Source organism: Arvicanthis niloticus, chromosome 17 (genome assembly GCF_011762505.2).
Source record: "Arvicanthis niloticus isolate mArvNil1 chromosome 17, mArvNil1.pat.X, whole genome shotgun sequence".
Classification (NCBI taxonomy): Eukaryota; Metazoa; Chordata; class Mammalia; order Rodentia; family Muridae; genus Arvicanthis; species Arvicanthis niloticus.
This window is the reverse complement of record NC_047674.1, coordinates 58,298,968-58,321,132: the sequence shown is the minus strand read 5'-3', so window position 1 is coordinate 58,321,132 and position 22,165 is coordinate 58,298,968. Positions and strand designations below refer to the sequence as shown.

Here is a 22,165-nt window from a genome sequence, read left to right as displayed (position 1 = left end):
ATAATTAAAATTATTTTTAAATTTATTAATCAATAATTTAATATAAAATAATTTCAACATTTACTTATAATAAACTTATAATAAATTTATATAAATTTAAATAAATTTATAATAAACTTATAATAAAATTATAAGTTAAAGTGTCACCCTTATTTCTTCTGTTAATAGTCCCTGGCAGAGAAGGAAGCAGTATAAAGAGTTGCTTCTGAGCTTATGTGAATTATGCTACTAACCTCACCACACTGAGATGCTTACTGCCGATTTTTATCTTAACAATTGTTTCCCATGGTTTAAAGTTTTTGTAAGGTTTCAAGAAAATATCACCAACCTTGGCATGATAATGCTCCCCCTAAGAGCCATGATGTATCTAACAAAACCCTTAATACTCTGCCTGAGAAACAGTCTCGAGTTTCTAGTCAGGGGAAGCCAAGACACCTGTAAGACAATACAGGCGATTGGTATCACCTTTGATGGCCTCTCAGAATTTGAAGATAAGACCCTATTGCTGAAGACATGATGCTCTTTGGATGCAGGACTTGCAGTGTTGGAGCTCATCCCTGACAAATGGCTCTCAGTGTCAGAAGGCACCGAGAAAGCCAAGCGTTTGGTTGTCCTGTCTAACTGTAAAGCCCAGAAACCACAGCCATGGCTGGACTGGCAACATTTCCACTGGTGAACTAGTGGCACCGTTTTCTCCACTGTTACAGAAGGGTTGATGATCTCAAAGCCTCAGAGGAGCTGAGAAGCTCCCGACAGGAAAGTCAACAAGCTGATAACATCTTCGCAGTTATGATCCTGGAAGCTCCTGACAAGAAGGTCAGCACATCAACCTGCGTTGGCATTTACAAGTCCAAGCTGCAGAGGAACGGATGTACGGATGGAATCTTCCACTGCCAAAGTTCCTTTGCTGCCCTATAAAACCCTCCCAGCGTCCTCCACTCCCATGGAGAGAGCCTTTACTGTTCTGGTAAGTGACAACCAGCTTCTGTTGACTGTTGGCCTCTTCCTTGTATTGTCATGTCGCCTCCTCCTGTCCCCATCTAACATCTGGTGCTGAAACCCGAGACGGGTTTAGGGCTTCTGTGTCCCACTCCCCTGGTAGTCATTTCCCTCTCTCCTTCTCCATCTCCCTCCCTTTCCTGATACCCACCCATTGAGAATGTGGTTTCCTCTTCTTACTACAAACTGAACAGCTGCCTGTTGCACCTTGAAACCTCTGGGCCTTGGGGGCCTTTATCTACGTAAGTGGTATAAGCCCCGTTCTGGGGTGTAATTGGCATGCCATGGAAATGTGGTTCTTTGTATAATTGCTCCTCCTATCTCTCAGTCTGTTTGTTTCCTAGAGCACACCCACTACTACACATTGGTAAGGTAAGGCTTGGCCAGCGTCAGGAGGGGCCCCAGACCTAGGCCTGCTCCAAAACTCCAGGGCTTCCTTGGCTTTTGGCACCTGATGTCCACAGGCCAGAGACACCATCTTCTGCAATTCATGCTTGTTCCTCCAGCTGCTGCCTGGCCCCAGGTGACAACGTGGGGAACGACTGTACTCTCCTTTTTCATTGACCTTCTGAGATGGGTTCCAAATTATCTGTGCCCAAGAACACCCTTTGGCATGCCTAAAATCAAACCTCAAAACTTTATGTCTATCCTGCTTCAGACCCCTACTCTTACGTAGCCCTCAATTGAGATCTGACCCCAATATCAATTACACGACAGCCACACCTGGCCTCAACTGATTAATTTTCATTTCCAAATCCTCACTGGCTTAAAGGGCTTTAGCAGACATAAAGGCAAATGCTGCAGTTCCCACCTCTTGTCTCCTTTTCTCTCCACTCCTGACCTTCTCTTGTTCCTCCTCCACTTCTGCATAACAGCTCAAACTTTCAACCCCACTCCTAAGCCCTCTGCGATGTTAGTCTACTGGTGAGCCTGCACCCATCAACTGTTCTCACGCTCTGCCTAACCACTGCCTGTGGACAGACTCCTAAGTACTAAGTGACTTTGGCAAACTGTCCTGTACTGTTGAAGCTCACCGAGCAGCCATTGGGAGATGGAGTTTGGCTCTCTCATTTCAGACTCAAGCATGTTTGTGTCACAATGACCCGTCTTGGGTCAGGCTGGCCTCCGGACTGTGACAAGGAAGAGAGAACAAAACACCCCAAGAAGTAAAAGTGCTGTACCCTGAAGGACAGTTAACCGGTAAGCTAGTTCCAGCACAAGTTATTGTTATTTATCTCTTCATGCAGAGATGTCTTTAGGAAAAACAACTACCATAAAAGGATGCCAAGATAAAAAGCTCTGAGTCAGAGAGAAAAGAAACCGTGACACCATTGGCCACCCTCCAACTGGGCTGGTAACATTGTTTACTGAAATTTTGTTAAGTTATACTCCACTTGGGAACAGACTTGTGGGTTTTTAAAAGCACCTTTATTTCTTTTCCTTCTCCTGTCTCTCCTGCAACCCAGAGAGAGACCTCACACTGTGATTCTGGCAAAGCAACATATGAACTCCTTGAGCCAAGACCTTGGAGTTCCTTCATCTGTTTCTTGTTTTGCTATCTTGGGCCTTCCTGCCAAGGCCATAGGTACCATCTCCTATGTCCACACTAACCCAAATAAAGTGTCCCCCCCTCTTTTTTTAAAGGAAAGGATATAACAGTTCACATTTAATCTGTGAGATATGTGGACCCCACAGAGACTTGTGCCCTGATGGGACATGGGCTTACTAGATCATGGGGCTGAACAGGACAAAAATGGAGACATCCATAAAACTTCCAATCCCACTAAGCCTGCAAGGTATGACTGCATCTCTTTTATATTAGACTAAGGAGGTAACATCAGACAATAACCAAGGTGGGTTTTGTCATTTTAATGGTTTGTGACTCAAAGGATAAACTGCCAATTGCAAGACAAGCTGCCACAGTGAGGGTCTGCTAAGCAGGCTCTACTAAGTGTGAACACCTGCTATACTACCTAGTTTCTCCAGGCCCATTTTACTCTGAGATAGAAACCATCCCTTACCCTCAATACTCCTGAGCGCCCCCTCCCATGTTCGTTTTAGTTTCGGTGTGATCCAGATCTAGGAATGTATCTCTAGAGAGCCCTGTAATATTTCCTTTTCACAATGAAAATTATAGAAAGCATAATCTCAACACATAATACCATTCAAAATCTTGGTTTTAAATGTATCTTATGTACGATTGTGTTTATATGGACTGTCCGACTACATGTGATTATAGTTTGCACACCATGTACTTGGCACCAAGTTGACTTGTAAGTCAGTGCTCAGACAAACTGAAGTGGTCGACTTGAACAAGAACTTCTTCATGTTCATAGTAAACCTAAAATTTTAAGAAACAAAATAATGGTTAAGCACATACAAAAAAATTATAATTAAAAACTGTGGCCACATAAGTTAAGCAAAGAGAGATGGGTGATGGTCCTGAACCTTTCTTTGGGACAATTAACATGAGTTTTAAAATTTAAAATTTTAATTTACATATACGTTTAAAACGGGAATAAGAAGAGGGAGTTCTACCTATATGACTGACTATTAATAAAGCTCTCATGCACACTGAATAAAACCTTTTCAGTGGGGGGAATAAGCTTGATTCTTTGGCACAGAAAAGGACTTTGTGAATAGGACATTGATACCATGGGCATGGAGACCAAAAATTAATAAATGAGACCTTATCAAGGTGAGAACTTTCTTACGGCAAAGGGCAGCATCATTTAGGCAAATCAGCAGCCAGCTAATAGCTATATTATACAAAAAACCAAACAACCTAAACAGGAAGAAACAAAACTCAATTAAAAAATGAGACCTATGGAAATCTACCAGTCTGAGTAGTCACAGACCTTGTAAACAGGCAGGCTTGGCGGATAGTACCAACTCAGATAAGGACAAGTGAATCATAGTCATAGTGACCTGACCCCTGAACCTTCACCCAGCTGATACCCTGTTCTGAAAGATATCTGTACTCCCCCTGAACACCCACGCTCCTGCGTCATCCCCGTCCCCACATCCTGCATTTTTGTGTTTCTAACCCCTGTGTTAAAAAGTAAATATTATGATTTGATAATTAAAAAAACAAAACAAAACAAAAAAATGAGATGTAGAATTAAGCAGAGAATTCTCAAAGACGAGACACAAACGTCTGTGAAGCACCATGGACTATTATTCACCTATTAAGAAAAATGAAGTTTGAGGTAAATGGATGGAGCTATAAAACTTATCCCATATGAAGCAATCTAGGCCTCAAAAAAAATCACATACTTTCTCTTATATATAGACATTAGTTTTTATATGCTTTAGGATTTTTTTTTTTGACATGTTTGCTACAATCCAGATAACCACACAGGTTAAGTACCTAGTAAGGGACCAGGGTGGAGAATGGGATTGTGCAAGAAAGGGGGGATTGGGAGGAGCCAGGAGAGCAGGGTAGAGCGGGAGGTGATAGCACAATGTTTCTCTCTATGTGGGTGTGTCTAAAAACCACGATGGCTGACTTAGAGCAGGCTAACAGAAGGAACCTGAAAACCGGCCAGGTTAAACTGGGAGAAGGGTTTACCAGTAAGAACACCCGGAGGCCTCTGAATTATTTAAGAGGGCAGATATTTATTAGCTTTCTATTTAAAGTGTATGGTCAAGCAGTAAAAGAGCCGGGAGTGGTGGGCCCTCAGGAGGCAGAGGCAAGTGGGTTTCCGTAAGTTCAAGGCCAGCCTGGTCTACAGAGAGACATCCAGAGCTACACAGAAAAAGCCTGTCTTAAAAGACCAAAGACAGAGACAGAAAAACAAAAAAGTTCATTCAATCCAAACATGCCATTCCTATTCACCACAAATGCTTTATAATCTTTTGGGGTGTGTGTGCGTGACATCCTTCACAAACAGGCTAGGCAATTGCTCTCCCTGTGGGACGTCCTCTGCACAGTTCTGTGTTTCCTTTTTATGTTAAAACAGTGTCACTAAATCGTCAGGGCAGCCTTTAACTTTTAGTTTTCTTTGCCTCAGACTCTCCTCCCAAGCAGCTAGGATCAGGAGACTGCATCTTTAGGCTCCACTTCCTGCAGGGTTCTCTTTGAAAAGTCCTTTCAAAATCCTGAGAAGGACCCCTTACTACCTCTCCAGATGGGCCTTCGTTTCCTTTGAGAGTTTAAGAAACACCGTGCCTAGGAATCTTTTGCAGGGAAGGAGATAGAGAACTGGAAAAACCTGTTTCTTCATTTCGAGATTCTAGCAACAAACATGTCATACATATAAATGCCAAACTTGGGACGTACAGGTATAGAGCGTCAAATTCTAACCAGTTAAATGCTTTTGGTTTTTGCTCTAGTCTCCATGGTGCTCTCTGTCCCTCAAGTCCGTGCTTTTCCTTAGAATGCTGCCTCTCCAGAGTACTGGCATGCTTCTGGATCCTCAGTTCCAGGTCGGCCTGTTTAAACTTTTCCCTTCCAGCCCACACATCTAGGCCTAGCGCTACAGAGGTTAGAACCGTCTAACCCCTGCTCATTGACCAACCATTCCAGGTGTTTGTGGCGGGTTTTTTTTTTTTTTTTTTTCTTCTATACTAAAATGAGGACGGTCCAGGTCCTTTGTCAGACAGTTCACACCACAACACAGCCACCTATCAAAGGCCGGAGGAGAATCGGATTTCCACAGCCGTAGTTTCAAGCTTATTTTCATTTTTCAGTACCTTGGAATTTCCCCCCTTTTAGATGAGTGCGTCTATCCTTATTTATTTTATTATTATTTTATCCGTCATTGCTGTATAGTTAACGGCAATCTTAAGTCTATCGTTTCTGCCAGCTTAAAAAAAAAAAAAAAAAAAAAAAAAAAAAAAAAAAAAAAACCGTAATACTTTTCATCAGCACAAAAGGCAGTCAGGACGGTGTAAGGTGCTCCAGTGGCTCCGCTGTGCGACTGTCCCGCCCAACCACCGCAGCTGGGCTTTGCTGCAGGCGGGCCCGCGTCTGCGACCTTGGGAATGTTCTAGAATTCTCCCAGCCGGCCTAGCCTGTTTCTGTAGAGCCTGCGAAGACAAACGCTCGCATTGCAACTTAACTCTCTTGTGTGTTCACTGCTGTGTCCCTTGTACCTGATAATTCAGGCATTTACTTGAAAGAGTGAAGGGGGGGGAAAAAACGGAAGAAAATGAAAGTCGGGCGGCTGAAGGGTGGGCCCGTGAGGCGCGCCCTCCAACACGCAACCCGACTCAACTCCTCTAAATGTGGCTGGAAAAGGGGTTCAGGGGTCCGGCCAGGCAAGGCCCGCTTTCTAGACCTGCCTGTTCATTTCTACAGTTTAAATCCGGTCGCCGAGCTTATGGGACGGGGATGACCCTATGCATTCAAGGCGCCATTTTGAGGTAATGGCCTGAAGAAATGCTTTCCTGACAGAACTCGGACCACAGTTATGGCCGGGACTTATTTCAAAGGGGCTTTAGACACGTTTCGGGAGTGACTCGGGTGTGTACGTCGGTCTTATCTGTGAGGCTCGGGCCTAGCTCGGCGCCGAGCGCGTCCGTCGCGCATGCCCCATGCACACCCCGCACGCACGCCGGTGGGCGACGTGGGTCCCCCGGCCCCCCCTGCAGGGGCCGAGCGCCGCCGCCCATTGGCTGACGCCCACCACGAGACCAGCCCACGCACAGCTTTCCCCCGGGGGCGCGCAGCCCACAGCGCAGTGACTCAGCGACCTTGGCCACGCTCGCTTCGGGGCTCCGCTGTCTCCGTGGCCCTCGGCTCTCTTTCCACCGCCGCCTCGGCTTTTTTTGCCCGTTGGCGGCCAGGCAGCCACCTCTGCCGCTCCAGCAGCTGCCCCAGTAGCTGCCCGCCGCGTGGCTTCTGCTCCACCCTCGAGGTTTCTCCACCAGAACTCCGGCCGCCATCATGGTGAGTCGAGGGAAGGCCCCGGGTGGCAGTGCAAGGCCAGCCAGAGGCCGCAGCTCCTGACGGGGGTTGAAATTCCGGCTTTTCCGGTGTAGCACAAAGGAGTGGGGAGAGGGCAAAAAAAAACCGGGGGTTCCCTCATATTTCCGGTTCTGGGTCCCCCACCGGACAGTTCCCGGGGAGTCGCGGCCTTGCTGACTTGGCGGCCTACACAGGCACTGAGGGGCGGGCGGCCGGGAGACGGCCGGAGGCCGGTGGCTGCGGGCAGCGCTGAGGGCCTCGGGCTGCTCCAGGGTGGGCCACGTGCTCGGCCTGGGCGTCACGTGACGGCGCTTTCCCGCCTTTGGGCTGAGGTGCCTGCCGGAATAGGCCTGGGTGAGGCCCGCCGCGGCCCAGCCCCTCATCGCGAGCGCCGCGGCGGCTTCCGGGCAGGAGCCAGCGCGGGCTCCTCCGCCAGGCGGCGCCTAGGCCGGCCGCGGCTGGGCCTGTGGGCCTGTGGTGTCTAGCTTTGGAGGCTGAAGGCGGGACCTTCGCCGGGCGCCATTGGCCGGGCCCTGTCGCCTGTGGTGCCTGGCGGGCGGAGGCGGCCTGGCGGCTTTGCGTCAGCTTGCGTGTTTAGCGTCTGTCGTGCGTGCGTGGGCTGGGGGAGGAGCCAGCAGCCGGAGGCCTGGGTGGGGTTGGGGGAGGCGGGTAGCCGGACAGGACGCTGTAATCCCCACCTCCCCGCCGGGACGGAGGCTGCCTGAGGAGGCTCCAGGCTAGCTTGGGCTACAGGAGACCCTGCCTCAGGATCAGTACTGAAAACGTTGATAGCCTTTTAGCCACAGATCCGTTAAGCGTGACAATATTTTTTTTTTCCATTTTAGAGGTAAAGGAAGAAATTTATACAATTTCTGACATGTTAAATTAAGTTGGAGTTTTGTAAACGTTTATATTTGTGAACTAGGTAATTGTCACAATAATTAAAGTCGCACAATACTGGACAGTTTTCACACTACATTACAATTAGAAATTTGATGACTGCATACTTTATCTTGGCCAGTATTTGTAGCATAATTTTCTTAGCATAGTGACTTAATTGCATTTCAAAAACGTTATCCTGAAATCTTTAACAACAGAATTTTCAGCTTTAGTTATATTCAATATGTGGATAGTCAAATATAATGGAATATGTTACTGTACATAATAGGAAAGTTTGTGCTAGCTTCCAAGTTTATTGCTGGTATTCTAATATTTCTCATTTAACTCATAGCTCATTAGGAGGTATAATTAATCTGTCTTAAATTTAATACAGTTTGTTTTCAGTATGCTATTGTAGTTTATTGATGGGTAAGATTATACTTTCCTCCAGGGTCAGTAGTAGGCATGTAGGTGTGTGGAAAATCTCAACTATTGGGGGTAATGGGGGCCAGATGCCAAGGCAAGAGGATCACTTGAGCTTTTCAGAAGTTCAGGCCAACTTTGGCAACATAAGACGTCATTTAAAATAAAAATTACACTCAAGAAGTAGAGACATGAGTTTGAAGCCAGCCAGAGTTACATAATGAGACCCTCTCTTAAGTTTAAAAATTACACTTTCTTGAACATCAAACTTTGACTTACAAGTATTTAGTTGTAGAATGGTTTTGGTCGTATTTAAAAAGTAACTAAAGCATCTATCAGTGTGGGCATTTTAGATAAAACAGTATTAAGCATACAGTAGACATTGGGTCGTATTAAAATGGAGTTCTTTGCTTTCTTGGTTTTGAGTGCCACCTACTGGGTAAGGACCAGGATATGGTGTGCCGCCTTTAATATATACATTACACTATTAAGATGAGACCAATCTTATATTTACTCTGATGAAGCAGGTAGTTTAAGCCCAAATCAAGCATCCTATAATATTTAATGCTTTATTTTCCTCCTTATTAAACTTTCTCAAACATCCATTTTTTGTATAAAGAGTTACAATTAGAAGACATTTTGAGTTTTTCTAATTTTAAGCAAGAAAAACAAGATTTTGAACAATGACAAGCAAGTTCTTCCAACAGTACTTTTTCTCTTCACTTTTAGAGTCACTATAACAGGATTTTTCATCACATCCCTGTACAGATTTTGGTCCCAATATTACTTTATTATGGGGATCATTTGTTAATGGAAATATCCCTGGCTGACTACCAGATGCTAGAAGTTTACCTCACTGTGACATCCAGAAATGTTCCTAGACATTTAATAAGTACCCTTACAGTACTGAGAATCAGTGCATTGTAACTTATATTCTGGTTAACTGGTGAAATATTGCACTTCTAAGTTGAAATGCATCCATGTATTGTGGTACAGACACCAGTAAAAAGAATTATCAAATATAAATATATCCTAAGTTCTTCCATACAAGAATTGAGAAATTGAGTCCTATGAAAATTAAAAAACTGTTGTTTTATATTTTGAGTTTACTTTTAAATAAAAAATTGAGTAGAGATGGATAGTTTATTAGGAAATCAAATCCAGTCCGGTTTTATTTATTTCTAAAGTCAGTCAGACATTAATATGGGAGTGTTATGGTTATAAGATTTATGTTAATTTGATAGTAGAAAGGCAAAGAAAAAAGATTGGTTTAAGAATTTATAATTTTTTGATTGGAGTTTTGAACAGCTATTTTGTTTACTTTGGCGTTTTAATATGCCTTTAATTTAACATACCCAGTAAAATTAAAATTTAGTAGTATTTCCATAATGGTTTTAGTCTTCACTGATCAGAACATTTCACTCAGTTCATCAAAAAAAAATATTTTCATAAACTGTAAAGTTGGCATTTTTTCACAGTATAGTATAAAAGGTGACATCATGAGGGTAGAGAGATGAATTACTGGTTAAAAGCACTTTCGTTTCTCTTGTAGAGGACCCTTATTTCACAATCAAAGGACCTTTTAAGTTCACAATTGTAACTTCAGTTCCAGGAGATCCAGCTCTCTCTGGCTTCTGCAGACACTAGCACACACATGGTCCACAAATACACAAACAGACAAAATGCTTAGACACATTTAAAAAATGTGTTGTCGTAGTGTTCTGTTGCTGGGAAAAGATACCATGACCACAGCAACTCTTAGAAAGCATGTAATGGGTCTTGCTTTCAGTTTTAGAGGTTTAGTTCATTATTAGCATGGCGGAAGTATGGCATATACAGGTGGACATGATACTGGAGAGAGAGCTAAGAGGTTTTTTTGGTTTTTTTTGAGTCAGGGTTTCTCTGTGTAGTCCTGGCTGTCCTGGAACTCACTCTGTAGACCAGGCTGGCCTCGAACTCAGAAATCCACCTGCCTCTGCCTCCCAAGTGCTGGGATTAAAAGCGTGTACCACCACTGCCCGACTGAGAGCTAAGAGTTTTACATCCAGCTCCACAGGCAACAGAAAGAGAGCCTCTGGACCTGGCTTGGCCTTCTGAGACCCATCTCCAGTGAAATACTTGTCACAAGACCATACCGCCTAATTCATTCAAATGGTGACCAAGCATTCATTCTGTGAGCCTATGAGTGCCATTCTTAATTTAGACCACCACACTTGTTTTAAAAACGGTAACAGTAAGAAGGATATTTCTGAAAGTATTACATCCTTTTATTTAATTTCCATGCCAGTTCTCTAATTGCTTTAAGTCCTGGAGCTACACTGTATTGCTAGGTAATCTAGAGTAACACTAATTTAAGCTAAATACAAAAGAAATGTTTTATATAATTTGTCATGTGTGTATATACATGTATGTGCATATAGATATATATTTTTTTAATTGTCTATTTTCCAAATTTCAGTCTGCCACAACTTCTGAGGCTCCAAGTTCAGCTGTCTCCAGAGAGGCCAGTACTCAGTCTTCATCAGCAACCACCAGTCAAGGATATGTTTTGCCAGAAGGCAAAATCATGCCAAACACCGTTTTTGTTGGTGGAATTGATGTTAGGGTATTGTATTTACATTTCATTCAATTGAAATTGTGAAGCCAATTAGTGTTGGGGTGGGAAGAGGTGGAAGGAGTGCTTTAGTCCAGGAGTTCCAAGGGGAGTCTGGGCAACATAGTTGAGAGTTAGCTCAATAAATTAAACTATTTAAAATATTATGGGCTATGGGAGCTGAAGTGTAAACCTAAAAGGATTTTCTGTTGTTTTAAATTTTATGCAGGTTTGGTTTTAATACATAGAAACTAATAATACACTCAAAACGGAGTAGTTTGCAAATACTAGAGATTGACTTTTCACATAATCAAATGTCTTTTTTTACAATTAAAAGTTTGAATGCTTAATTTTGTCTCTTGAAATTCAATTCTTTCCATAGATGGATGAAACCGAAATCAGGAGTTTCTTTGCCAGATATGGCTCAGTAAAAGAAGTGAAGATAATCACTGATCGAACTGGTGTGTCGAAGGGGTATGTAAACATACTTGATAGAAGCTACTATTTATAGAGCTAAGTATAGCCAGAGAGATGCTTGGATGTCAGACATGGCCATGCTAGCTAATAAAATTGTTGCTTTTGATAATTTATGGGCAAACTTTTTAAAAATCAGTTTGCTAGTACTTGTATTTCAATATTTTCTATTCACAAATGAAGGCACATTCCACACTGTCTTAAATTTTAGCTGTCTTGCCTTAATAAACCTTTGTTAATGAATGTTAATATTAGCATGTTCTGACTTATTACTAAGAAAACAGCAATGGTATTATAGAGGATCTATTCTCTATGTCTCAGTATATTTATCACAATGTATTGATCTTTTGTCATCACTTTCTGTTACATAGGATATTAAGTCTAAACCATGTTACTATATAGTTATGATTTTGTATTTCATTTGTCTTTCTAGCTATGGATTTGTCTCATTTTACAATGACGTGGATGTGCAGAAGATAGTAGAAGTAAGTAATAGTCTTTTGTAAAAATCTTAGCATGCTTTAGTGCTGAGTAATTCCTGGATATTCAATCTTATATAAAATACAGAAAAAACAGGCTTCCTTTCTGTTTAAAATCAAAATGTAATCTTATGTAACTTGTCAGAAACTGCTTGCTTGGAGGCTCTAGGTTTATCAACTAGAGACAAGATTAGAAATAGGATTTGATGCATTGTGGCACTTTGGTTAAAGTATGGCTGAGCACAGTAGTGTTTGCCTAAGTCTTGGACACGAAAGATTAAATTATCATTTGTTACTGTTTTTAGTCACAGATAAATTTCCATGGTAAAAAGCTGAAACTGGGCCCTGCAATCAGGAAACAAAATTTATGTGAGTAAAACCAGAAGTTTTCTTGATGAAACTGCTTAGGGTTTCAAAGAAGTCAATATAACTTTTGTTCTTTTTACTTTTTTAAAGGTACTTATCATGTGCAGCCACGTCCTTTGATTTTTAATCCTCCTCCTCCACCACAGTTCCAGAGTGTTTGGAGTAGTCCAAATGCTGAGACATATATGCAGCCTCCAACCATGATGAATCCTATCACTCAGTATGTTCAGGTAAAAGCTACCTGTATTTTTATTCTTATATTTAATAGTCTTCTTAAGCTCTGAAATTATATGCACAGTTTGGATGTTAAGTGATAACACAACTCCATTCTTTATTGGACTACTTCAAGTATTAGGATTTTGTTACTATCTCATCATTAGTGCTTTTTATAAGCTAATTTGCCTCTCTAATTTATATAAGCCTTTATCCTAGAACCTTAGTAGCCACATTAAGACACATAGAAAAATATATACAGAAGAATTTTACTATTACTTTTTTCTTGTAAAGTTTTAAAATTTGAAAATGTTTTTAAGTATTTGGAAACAGTTTTGAAAGTTCTCTTAGTTGATATCTTCTCAGCTGATATCAGTTACTCTGTGTTTTACTTGCAATGCTTTCCAAATGACTCCTTGTGTAAGTTGTTGACATCTGGGTTTATTTTGGTTCTAGAATTGATAGTTTTTTTCTATAAAGCATACTCTTCCATTTAATTTATCTTAAATTGGTTAACATTTAAATTTTCATGTACTATGCCTATTGATACATTGATATATTTTACTTTTTCAATTTGAAAGTTTTTTTGCCATAAAAGAAGATGATGATAGTAAAATCCTATGTTTTTTTTAATGTGTGGAATACAGACTGTATCTTATTTTTTCCTGCTCTAAATATGACTTAAAAGAAAATCCCTACTTAATTCCTAACTGATGCAAGGTGTCCATATGTGACCTACTTGTTTTCAATCAATAAATACAAGTATAGAAAACATTGATTTATTTCTTTTCTAGTTTCAGATTGTAATTCCCTTAACTTTTAGAAATTAAATAAGAAAATCATAAATACTGAAGGAATATTAGAGATTGTCTGCTAATGTTGCTGTTAATAATACTTTGCAAAAGTATTTTTATAAAGAAACAGAAGATCTATTAATTTAACTTCCTTACTAGAACTATATTTATAATCAGTGTACAATGACTTCCTAAGGTAGTTACTGGCTTAGAAAAGCAGTCATTAACATTGTTTTTTCTTCCTTCCTGTGTAATAGGTTATCATTTGACAAGAAATTCTTCATAAAACCATTTAGCATCTCTATTTTTTCTTACAGATTTTCTATATGTAGAAAAAGAGAAAATTTGTATTTTTGTTGTATTGTGAATGATTCTATTATTTTTTCAAATTTATTTTATTACCCACTTTTTTTCTGTGCACTTTATTCTCAGGCATATCCTCCTTATCCAAGTTCACCAGTTCAGGTTATCACTGGATATCAGCTGCCTGTTTATAATTACCAGGTATTATTTCTTTTATTGAAAAAGATTTTTTTCTCACATAATAATATCCTGATTATGGTTTCCCCTTCCTGTAGTCCTGCCAACCCCCCCCCACTTCCATTTCATTTTCACCCACTCCTTATAAACAGGCTTCTAAGGTAGGTGTCTTAGTGTTCTATTGCTGTGAAGAGACAGTGGGCACAGCAATTCTTATAAAAGAAAGTACTTAATTGGGGCTTGCGTACACCAACGCATAAGGGATAATAATAAAATCAAAACAAAAACTAATGCATCAGAATTAAAACAAATGGAAGGAAAAGAGCCCAAGAGAAAATTAGAGACCCATTCATTCACAAACTCATGAAGCTCATAAAAATACTAAATTGGAAGCCATAATATCTATGCAGAGGACCTAGTGCATATCTGTGCAGGACCTGGGCATGCCACATCTATCCGTGTGAGTTCACGTGAGCTTTGATCATGTTGATTTAGAAGACCTTGTTTTCTTGGTGTCCTCCATCCCCTCCCATTCTTACACTCTTTCTGCCTCTTCTTTCCCAGGTTTCTCTGAGCCCTAAGGATATGGATTTGAATTATCAGATAAGGGAAAGGAAAATAATTTAGGATATTAATATAGTCTGTATTTATATAAAATTGCCACATAGTATCTATTGAAAATTAAAGAAAAGTAGTAGTAGTAGTAGTTTAAAATTCAGACAGCAGTATTTGAGATTATTTTGACAAGGAAAAATCTTGTTCAGACTGTTTACAAAGATTCAGTATCTTCTATTATTTCAGCATGCATTCTTTGACTGCTGTCAAATACCTGAAAAATCTAGACTGATTTTTATAATTTTTTATAGAGTATGTTGAAATAAAAATATTACCCAGTTCTTAGAGCACTCAGAGTCTGTTTGATAGTGATTATGCTGGATGCTGTGAAATAGTTTCATAAATTTCTTCAATAGATGTGACCATATTTATGACCCACAGCCATAGCTATAGTGATAATTTCCAAGAGCCACTGTTTCATTAAATTTTTCTGAATGCCAGCTTCTGAGAAAATGAGGTGCTTATATATAAGAAAATGAGAAGTACACAGGTATTAGAAGCATAAAGGTACCTATCTTTAGTTCTGTTTTATAGTAAGAAATTGAGTCAGCATGATGAGTACTTTAACATTGTCTTATTGCCTCTTTTGTAAAAATGTGTGATTAAATAATCTTTGTTTCCTTTTCTTAAGATGCCACCGCAGTGGCCTGCTGGAGAGCAGAGGAGTTATGTTATACCGCCGGTAAAATGAATTAGCTGAGCATACTTTATTAGTCTTACAGTATTTTCTAATATAGTTCTTTGCCATATTGTATACATTTATATTTTAATTGCCTTTTTATAGTACATATTTCACTTTCTTGTAACCTCAGTTGCATACACACATGAGAGAGAAACTTCTTTTTTTCTCTCCACATTATTTTTGTATGCACAGGCACAATGGCTGCTTCATGTGTTTTTGGTTACTTGTTGGCATGATATATAATCCACAAAAAGTAGTTTTAATATTAGATTCAGAATTAGCATTTATTCTTCCCTTAATCTGCCTCTAACTGTGCTATTTAGAGAAAACGTGTATTAGGAGCAAGACAAATACTTTACCATTAATAATACTTTATAAAAGGACTAAAGGAAGAAACTGGCTGTAAAACACCAAAGCTTTTGTTAACTTTCATGAAGATTGGATATTTTTAAACTATATCAAGAAAATTCTCCCATACTCTGTTAATACATGTTATACTTTTCTTAGAATCCTGATTCTGATAGTGTTGACAGAGGACATTTTAAAATAAGACTTAATTTTAGCCATTAAGCTTAAAAACATTTCTGAAATAGCTTAGCATTTTGAAAAACAGATGACTTAGAATGTATATTTCTTTTTAATTATACTTTTTCATCATTTTAATACAGGCTTATACAACTGTTAACTACCACTGCAGTGAAGTTGATCCAGGAGTTGACATTTTGCCCAATGAATGCTCAGTTCATGACGCTGCTCCTGCCTCTGGAAATGGCCCACAAAAGGCAAAAATCTAATTTTGTTTACTGATTTTTATGTTTTTATTTATGTTTATTAGTAATGGTTCTTTGACAAGTAGGTCTGTCTGCCCAGATTTAAAACTGAAAGTCAACCTGCAGAGCTTAGGAAACTTTAACTCTGCAGTTAATATACAAAATAATGACACTCCAAACTTTGAGAGTTTTTGGTGCCATTGTCCTATCCTCTGTTCTAATTTTATTTTTTCTTAAACATATTTTAGGTATTGCTACAGTGTGACTTAACAGAATTTAGTGACTAGGTTTCTACAATTAGTGTGAATTATATTTGCCAAGTATTTTATAATTTGAAGTTTTTATTTAGCTAAATAGTAATACTTATCATTTGTGGTATTCTATGACATTGGTTTTTAAAAAATGATTATTTGATAATGAACATATCTTCACTACCAAATTCTAATTCATAATGGTTGAATGACTAAAATGGTTGATATGTTGGGAATGTGTACAATGGGAATTTTTATTGGGCACATCTCTCATCTGTGTTCATTAGTGAAAAAAAACCAAAACTACTGAACAATAAGGTAATATATAACCTGACTTGAGCCACAGTTCCACGTTCTTAAAATTAGGGGAAAAAAAAGGTGGTATAGTGAAGTACAACTTTAGAGGGGTAGAAAAATAAGTTCAAAATCAGCCTTGGCTACATAGCAAATTAGCAAGCCTAGAGTTACATAAGTCTGTTTTAAAAAAATAACTTTATAGACATACAAATACACATACATACATATATACATATGTGTGTATATAAAGTAGCTTATACAAATATTGACGACATCTCATTCTGAATACTTTTTTCTTGAAATACTAAAACTGACTTCTGTGATAGGAAAAAAATAAATGTTTCAAGGGATATGTAAATTCAGCTTTTAAACCACTGTTCTTGGGAGAAATATTTAAAAATCATAAGAGTTCATTCAACATTATGAAAGAATTTCTTAAAAATAAGTGGGATATGCTTAGAATACTTTCAGAAGGCCATTTCCAGTTAATAAAATTATTGTCTTTAAACTTTTGTGTTGCAGAAATCTGTGGACCGAAGTATACAGACCGTGGTCTCTTGTCTGTTTAACCCTGAGAACAGACTGAGAAACTCTCTTGTTACTCAAGATGACTACTTCAAGGTAGGAAAAGGATAGTATGTATAGTAAAGGTGTGTGTTTATGTGTTTGTGTTTACATTGAAAAATTGTTTTTCTGTAGTGTACATATTTTTAAACCAATTAATTGAAGTGTTTATTGTAACTTCCAGAACCATTATAGTGGTTGAGTTTTACCCAGCAGTATGTTTGATGTGATGTAAATCTTAGAGTAAATAATTTGTCTTTAGGGGGAAAAAACTGGTTGTAAGCCCTTGGGTACATGGCTTAGTGAATAAAGCACTTACTGAGCAAGTGTGAATTTGAACGTAAAATTACATAAATGTCAGGTGGGATTATTGTCCTTAGAATTCCAGTCCTCAGAAAGCAAAGACTGGATCCTAAGCGAGCTATGTAGGTAGGACAACCCATGTCAGTGATCTCTGGGTGCAATAAAAAAAGGTAGAGAACAATCAGGAAGACTCCAGGTGTTAACCTCAGGCCTCTCTACACAAGTAATATAAAGGGTTTGTGAGAGATGGCAGATAAGAAAATAGTAACTTTCAACCATATGGTGTAAGAGAAATTTGAAAGCAAAAATATAATTTATAGCTCTTGGACTAAAGAGAACAAAAGAACTGCTTGGTTAACATATTTGAGCATTGTGGAGAAAGAAAAGGAATAAAACTGAGAAGGTTGAAAATAGCCAAGTGAGAAGAAATGGAAGTTGATCCAGAGTTGAAGTGGAAGAGAATATGAATGTTTGAATTTAGCAAAGATTTAGTTTCTAGTCTTCCAGCCAAGTTGGACAGATGATTTTTATTTTAAGACTACAGTCTTGCCAGCTCATTGCGGTTATTTTGTTTGAAGAGAAGAACTCAGGGACTATGCTTTATTACTGCACTGTTTTTCCAGACTCTAAGACCACAAGTAAAATCGGGATGAGTAGAACACAAAGTAGGTCCCTTTACTTTCAAGTCTGAATATGAAAGCTATTAACTGGTTAGTCTAGTGGAAAGAAAATTGCATTTAAGGGAAGATTTTTTAAAATAATAGATTAATAACAGGTATATAATACAGATATCATGCAAGCCATTTAAAGTATATAATTCAATGGACTTTAGTATATTTACTAAATTGTACAACCATAAGTCAAATTTAAATGTCTTGCCACCCAAAAATAAAACCCTTGCCTATTTGAAATCAATCTCTCTCCATTTCTAACCTCTAGTCTTAGGCAGCCAGTGAAAGTTAGTACTGTGTTTGCAACATAATGAATAAAGATATTCATTTAAAATTTTTTTTCTACATAGTGCAATATAGAACTGCAGTAGTCAGCTTGCCCAAAAGTTCTAAAGGTGTAAAATGACTTGTTTGAAAACAGAAAGTATTCAAAATTCAGTTTTTACTTAGTATTAGAAGAAAAACTTTCTGATCTCCAGAGATTTCTACCCCTGTTAGGAATCAATTATTAGAGTGGCCTGCTGTTGTCTTTTTCTTCTGTGTATGCGTGCATGTTCAAGGGGTGTTAGTTGACTGTATGGAGGCCTGTAGAAGATGTTTGTGTTCTCAGCGTCCCAAGCTCTTGTCCTGATACAGAGGAGCACTTTTTTCTATGGAGCCAAAGATGAATTAAATGCTGGTTTTATTGTAATTGAATGCACTGGTTATTTCCATGGTAAATCTCATTCTTTGTTTTAACTTCAGCCCCATAATTTTAATTCCTACCTAACTTCTAAAAATGTGTGCCTTTGTGACCACATTTCTAGACCCCAACCTAAGTGGGATTTTATCTTACTGACAGGCTACATGATGTGTGTGTGTATACATACATATATGAGGGTGCTTGTGGCAGTCAGAGGTAGAATTTGGGTGTCTTGAATCTGGAGCTCATTCATTTGTCTAGGCTGACTGACCTATGTGCTGTAGAGATTTGCCTGTCTCTGCCTCTACTCCTGAGCTCTATGACTACATAGTATACCTCAACTACCAGCATTTTAAAGGGAGTGCCAGGGATCTGAATCATGTCCTCATGCTTGCATAGCAGGTACTTAACCAAATGAGTGACTTCTAGAAGTCACTGTTTCCTAACAGTGGAATCTGGTCCCCATGAAAAGGGCCTGGTTAAGCTAGTTGTGTAGAAAAGAAAATTATATTTTATTAACTGCATTTCTCTTTTTAAGGATTCAACTTTCCTATAACTACATCGCTGTAAAAAATAAAGGAAAATAATTTGTCTATATCAGTCTTCTGTATCTATGAATCCAGTATCCTTGAATTCAACTGATAATATATAGATAGTTTAAATTATACTGAACATGTATAGACTTTCTCTTATTCCCCTCAAAGCAGTAAAACTTTGCATGTTAGGTTGTAAAATAAGAAAAAATTAAAGTAGTCAGAAAGATCTGTAATGTATATGCAAACATTTTATATAAGAGATTTGGGCAACCATCAGGTTTTTATACCCATGAGGGAGAGGGTTCCTAGGACCAATCCCCTTGAGAAAGCATTTTCAATTTTCTTAACCTTTTCTTGATATGGAATGAAGTATCTTCACAGATGAAAGATGAGCCTTAAATATACAAGATTAAGTTTTTAATCAAAAATAAGGATTTTAGATGAAATACTGTTCTCAATATGGTTTCTGTCAAGATGAAGTTGTTAATAAAAACTTTACTAGAGTTTTGTTGTTTGAAGAGGTTTTTGGTGTTTCTGCCCCCGCCCCCACCTCTATACATACACTCACGCACATAATGTGTATATGCATATGCACATATAATAAATTACAATGAAATTTTTAAAAGTAAGTTTTAAGAATCCACTCTCTGATTCACCTGCTAAATCATTAATTATCTAAAATGGTACTAATTTTAACTGAGTTTACTAATATTCCTGAGTTTACTGGGATTCCTTTTTAATTTCATCATTTAATAGAGTCTAACTAGTTAGTGCATTTATTGTTGCAGGGTTCTACAAGATGATCTTTTTTTCCTCACTATATTTACAGTTAAGACAACACATTCGTTTCATAATTTTAGGTCAGTAGTGGTAATCTGGAGTTTTCAATGATTTTAAATGACTTTTTCTATCTTTTCTAGGATAAAAGAGTACATCACTTTAGAAGAAGTCGGGCAGTGCTTAAATCTGATCATCTCTGCTAACTCATCTCAGGAGGTTGTTGGTTTTGAATATTAAAAGAAACTGAAAATTTTTTCACTATTACAGGAAATTTGACAAATCACTCAGACTTTCTATAAAAGTTATATTAGATTGCCTAGTTTTATGTTCAATCTGTTCATTAGATGTTTATATAGAAACTGGTTCTGTGTTCATATAGTTAAAGAAAAAATAATTGCAAGTAAAAAAAGATAAAAAATAATTGAAAAATAGTTGAAAGGAATAACTTTTAAGATTTACCTTAAGGACTTTTAATTGAAATTGGCATTTTAAGAGTTCAAAAGCAAGTACTAATTTTCAAGAAAAGGATTTTATAAACCTATTTTGAAAGGTCAGAATTTTGATAGTTTGACTACAAGCATTTCACTTCTCAACAGGTACCTGAACAGTACAGTATTTTACAATATTGTACTTGACATTTATTATTTGTCTAAACATTTGCCACAAAAGCAGAATTTTTAGAACTGCATTTTTAATCAGTGGAACTCAATATATAGTTAGCTTTATTGAAGTCTTCCTTATCTAAACCCAGGAAAACAGATTCTTAACAGTCCAATCAGTGGGTCTTAACATTTATACAAAATATTTTACCCTTTATCTAGAATCCACACATACTCATATATCCTAGTTACTTGGTTGGGGTGGTAATTAGGATATCTAAAATTCTGGGTATAATTTTGTTTAAAGAATCCAAGACAAACTAAACTTCACTAGGTGTATAAGCTATTCTTAGTGAGTTAATACTCTTTTTTTTTCTTAAAATGCTAAACTCAATGGCTGTCTTAAAATTGTGCAAAATACTAGTATTAAAGAGTGCTGAAAATTTTTTATGTCACTTAAAAGTTAATCAGAGTATCTGAAAGAAATTGTTTTTATAAAAACATTCAAAATATTAGTTGTTACAGAGTAAAATACATTTTTAGTTTTGTTAGTCTATTGTATTTCCCTTTGTAAAGTAAAATATGTCCAAAACAGTCAGTAGGCAATTTTGACATTTCTAAACCACATAATTTGTTTCATAAATGTATCCCAAGAATGTGCTAAAGTGAATCTGTTTTTAGATTAGACGGACATTAGATCATTGGACATTATGCATTGTGACAGCAGAGAACCTTTGTACCCACAGTCTTTTGCAATCTTACTTCTATTCTGTCAGGATTGCTCCTTTGGTATAAAGTAGACAAGTAACAGTTATGAGCAGAGCAGTTCAGGGACCTTAGTCTAACCAAAACAATTGACCAACCATCATCTGACCTGCCAGGGACATGAGTTTTAAAATGCCTTGTTGTCTATATTGTATTAGCCCTTTCCCTCAAACATGGAGATTTCACTTACTCTAACTTAATGGAACCCAATGGTTCATATCACAACTGTCCCTAATGATCTTTAACTCCTAATTTTATTCTACATCTGAAGTCAAATTTTTTTATGTCATCAAGTCAGTATACCAGAAAACTAAGAAGTGTCCTGAAATTATTTCTTTTTACAGTTTGTCCCCTTATTTCAGTGTATCTGTAGTGTATGTTCTTACATGTACCACTCTGTGATTAAATCTCCAACTTACTATGAATGATGCCCTAAATTCTGAGGCACAAATGTAATTGTTGCTATATGACTTTAAAGAAAAGTAAGGGAATAAACTTTTGTCTGCTGTTTTGTTGGAGTCAAGTATTTAAGAGAAGGGAGAAAGAAACAAGTACTGAGCCTTTCAAAATGGAAGATTAATTTTAAACTTAAAAGTATGTTCCTATTACCTATTGTCTTTGCATATACGAATAAAGCCTTTTTTCAAAAGCATCACTGACTTACTATTATGTTTCTAGAAATGATAGTAAACTTTGGTGTGAACAATGAATGACAATGTGTAAGTCCTTGAGATTGAAATTATATGCTGCATTTGCTAAGCAGGGCATTAATTTATAAAGCATTTTGAGACATTCTATGAAATTATGCATGTGTACATGTTTATATTTACACATATTTTAGTATATATGTACATGTCTTATAGTCACTGTTTCATTTCAAGTAGTGTGTTGTGAAGAGACACTGTGACCAAGGCAACTTAGAAAGCATTTCATGGGCCTTGCCTACCTTTGTAGAGGCTTAAGTCCATAATTGTGGCAGAGAGCATGGTATTAACAAAGGCAGGCATAGTGCTGGAGCAGTAGCTTTGAGGTTTCAATA

At 38.0% G+C, this 22,165-nt stretch overlaps 1 protein-coding gene across 9 annotated transcripts; it reads left to right on the top strand.

Annotated features, from left to right (window-relative positions):
- The first annotated feature begins 948 nt into the window (after positions 1–948).
- On the top strand, positions 949–21,778 carry Dazl (deleted in azoospermia like). 9 transcript variants are annotated; one of them, XM_076915386.1, is made up of 13 exons: positions 1,043–1,371; positions 2,076–2,199; positions 2,644–2,795; positions 10,671–10,817; positions 11,188–11,279; positions 11,713–11,764; positions 12,064–12,127; positions 12,215–12,354; positions 13,564–13,635; positions 14,858–14,908; positions 15,577–15,690; positions 16,749–16,847; positions 19,903–21,778. In XM_076915386.1, exons 4-13 carry the CDS (start codon positions 10,779–10,781, stop codon positions 19,963–19,965), a joined length of 786 nt encoding a protein of 261 aa, XP_076771501.1. In that variant the 5' UTR covers positions 1,043–1,371; positions 2,076–2,199; positions 2,644–2,795; positions 10,671–10,778; the 3' UTR covers positions 19,966–21,778. The 9 variants fall into 9 exon arrangements, with proteins under 9 accessions (XP_076771499.1, XP_076771501.1, XP_076771498.1 ...); XM_076915384.1 differs by lacking the exons at positions 1,043–1,371; positions 2,644–2,795 and adding an exon at positions 949–967; XM_076915383.1 differs by lacking the exon at positions 2,644–2,795.
- Positions 21,779–22,165: the final 387 nt, after the last annotated feature.

Excerpts from the sequence above, each read along its gene's own strand:
- Dazl (XM_076915381.1), top strand. Across the intron at positions 12,355-13,563 it reads CTATCACTCAGTATGTTCAG|GCATATCCTCCTTATCCAAG; the intron begins GTAAAAGCTACC and ends CTTTATTCTCAG. Across the intron at positions 15,691-16,748 it reads CTGGAAATGGCCCACAAAAG|AAATCTGTGGACCGAAGTAT; the intron begins GCAAAAATCTAA and ends TTTGTGTTGCAG.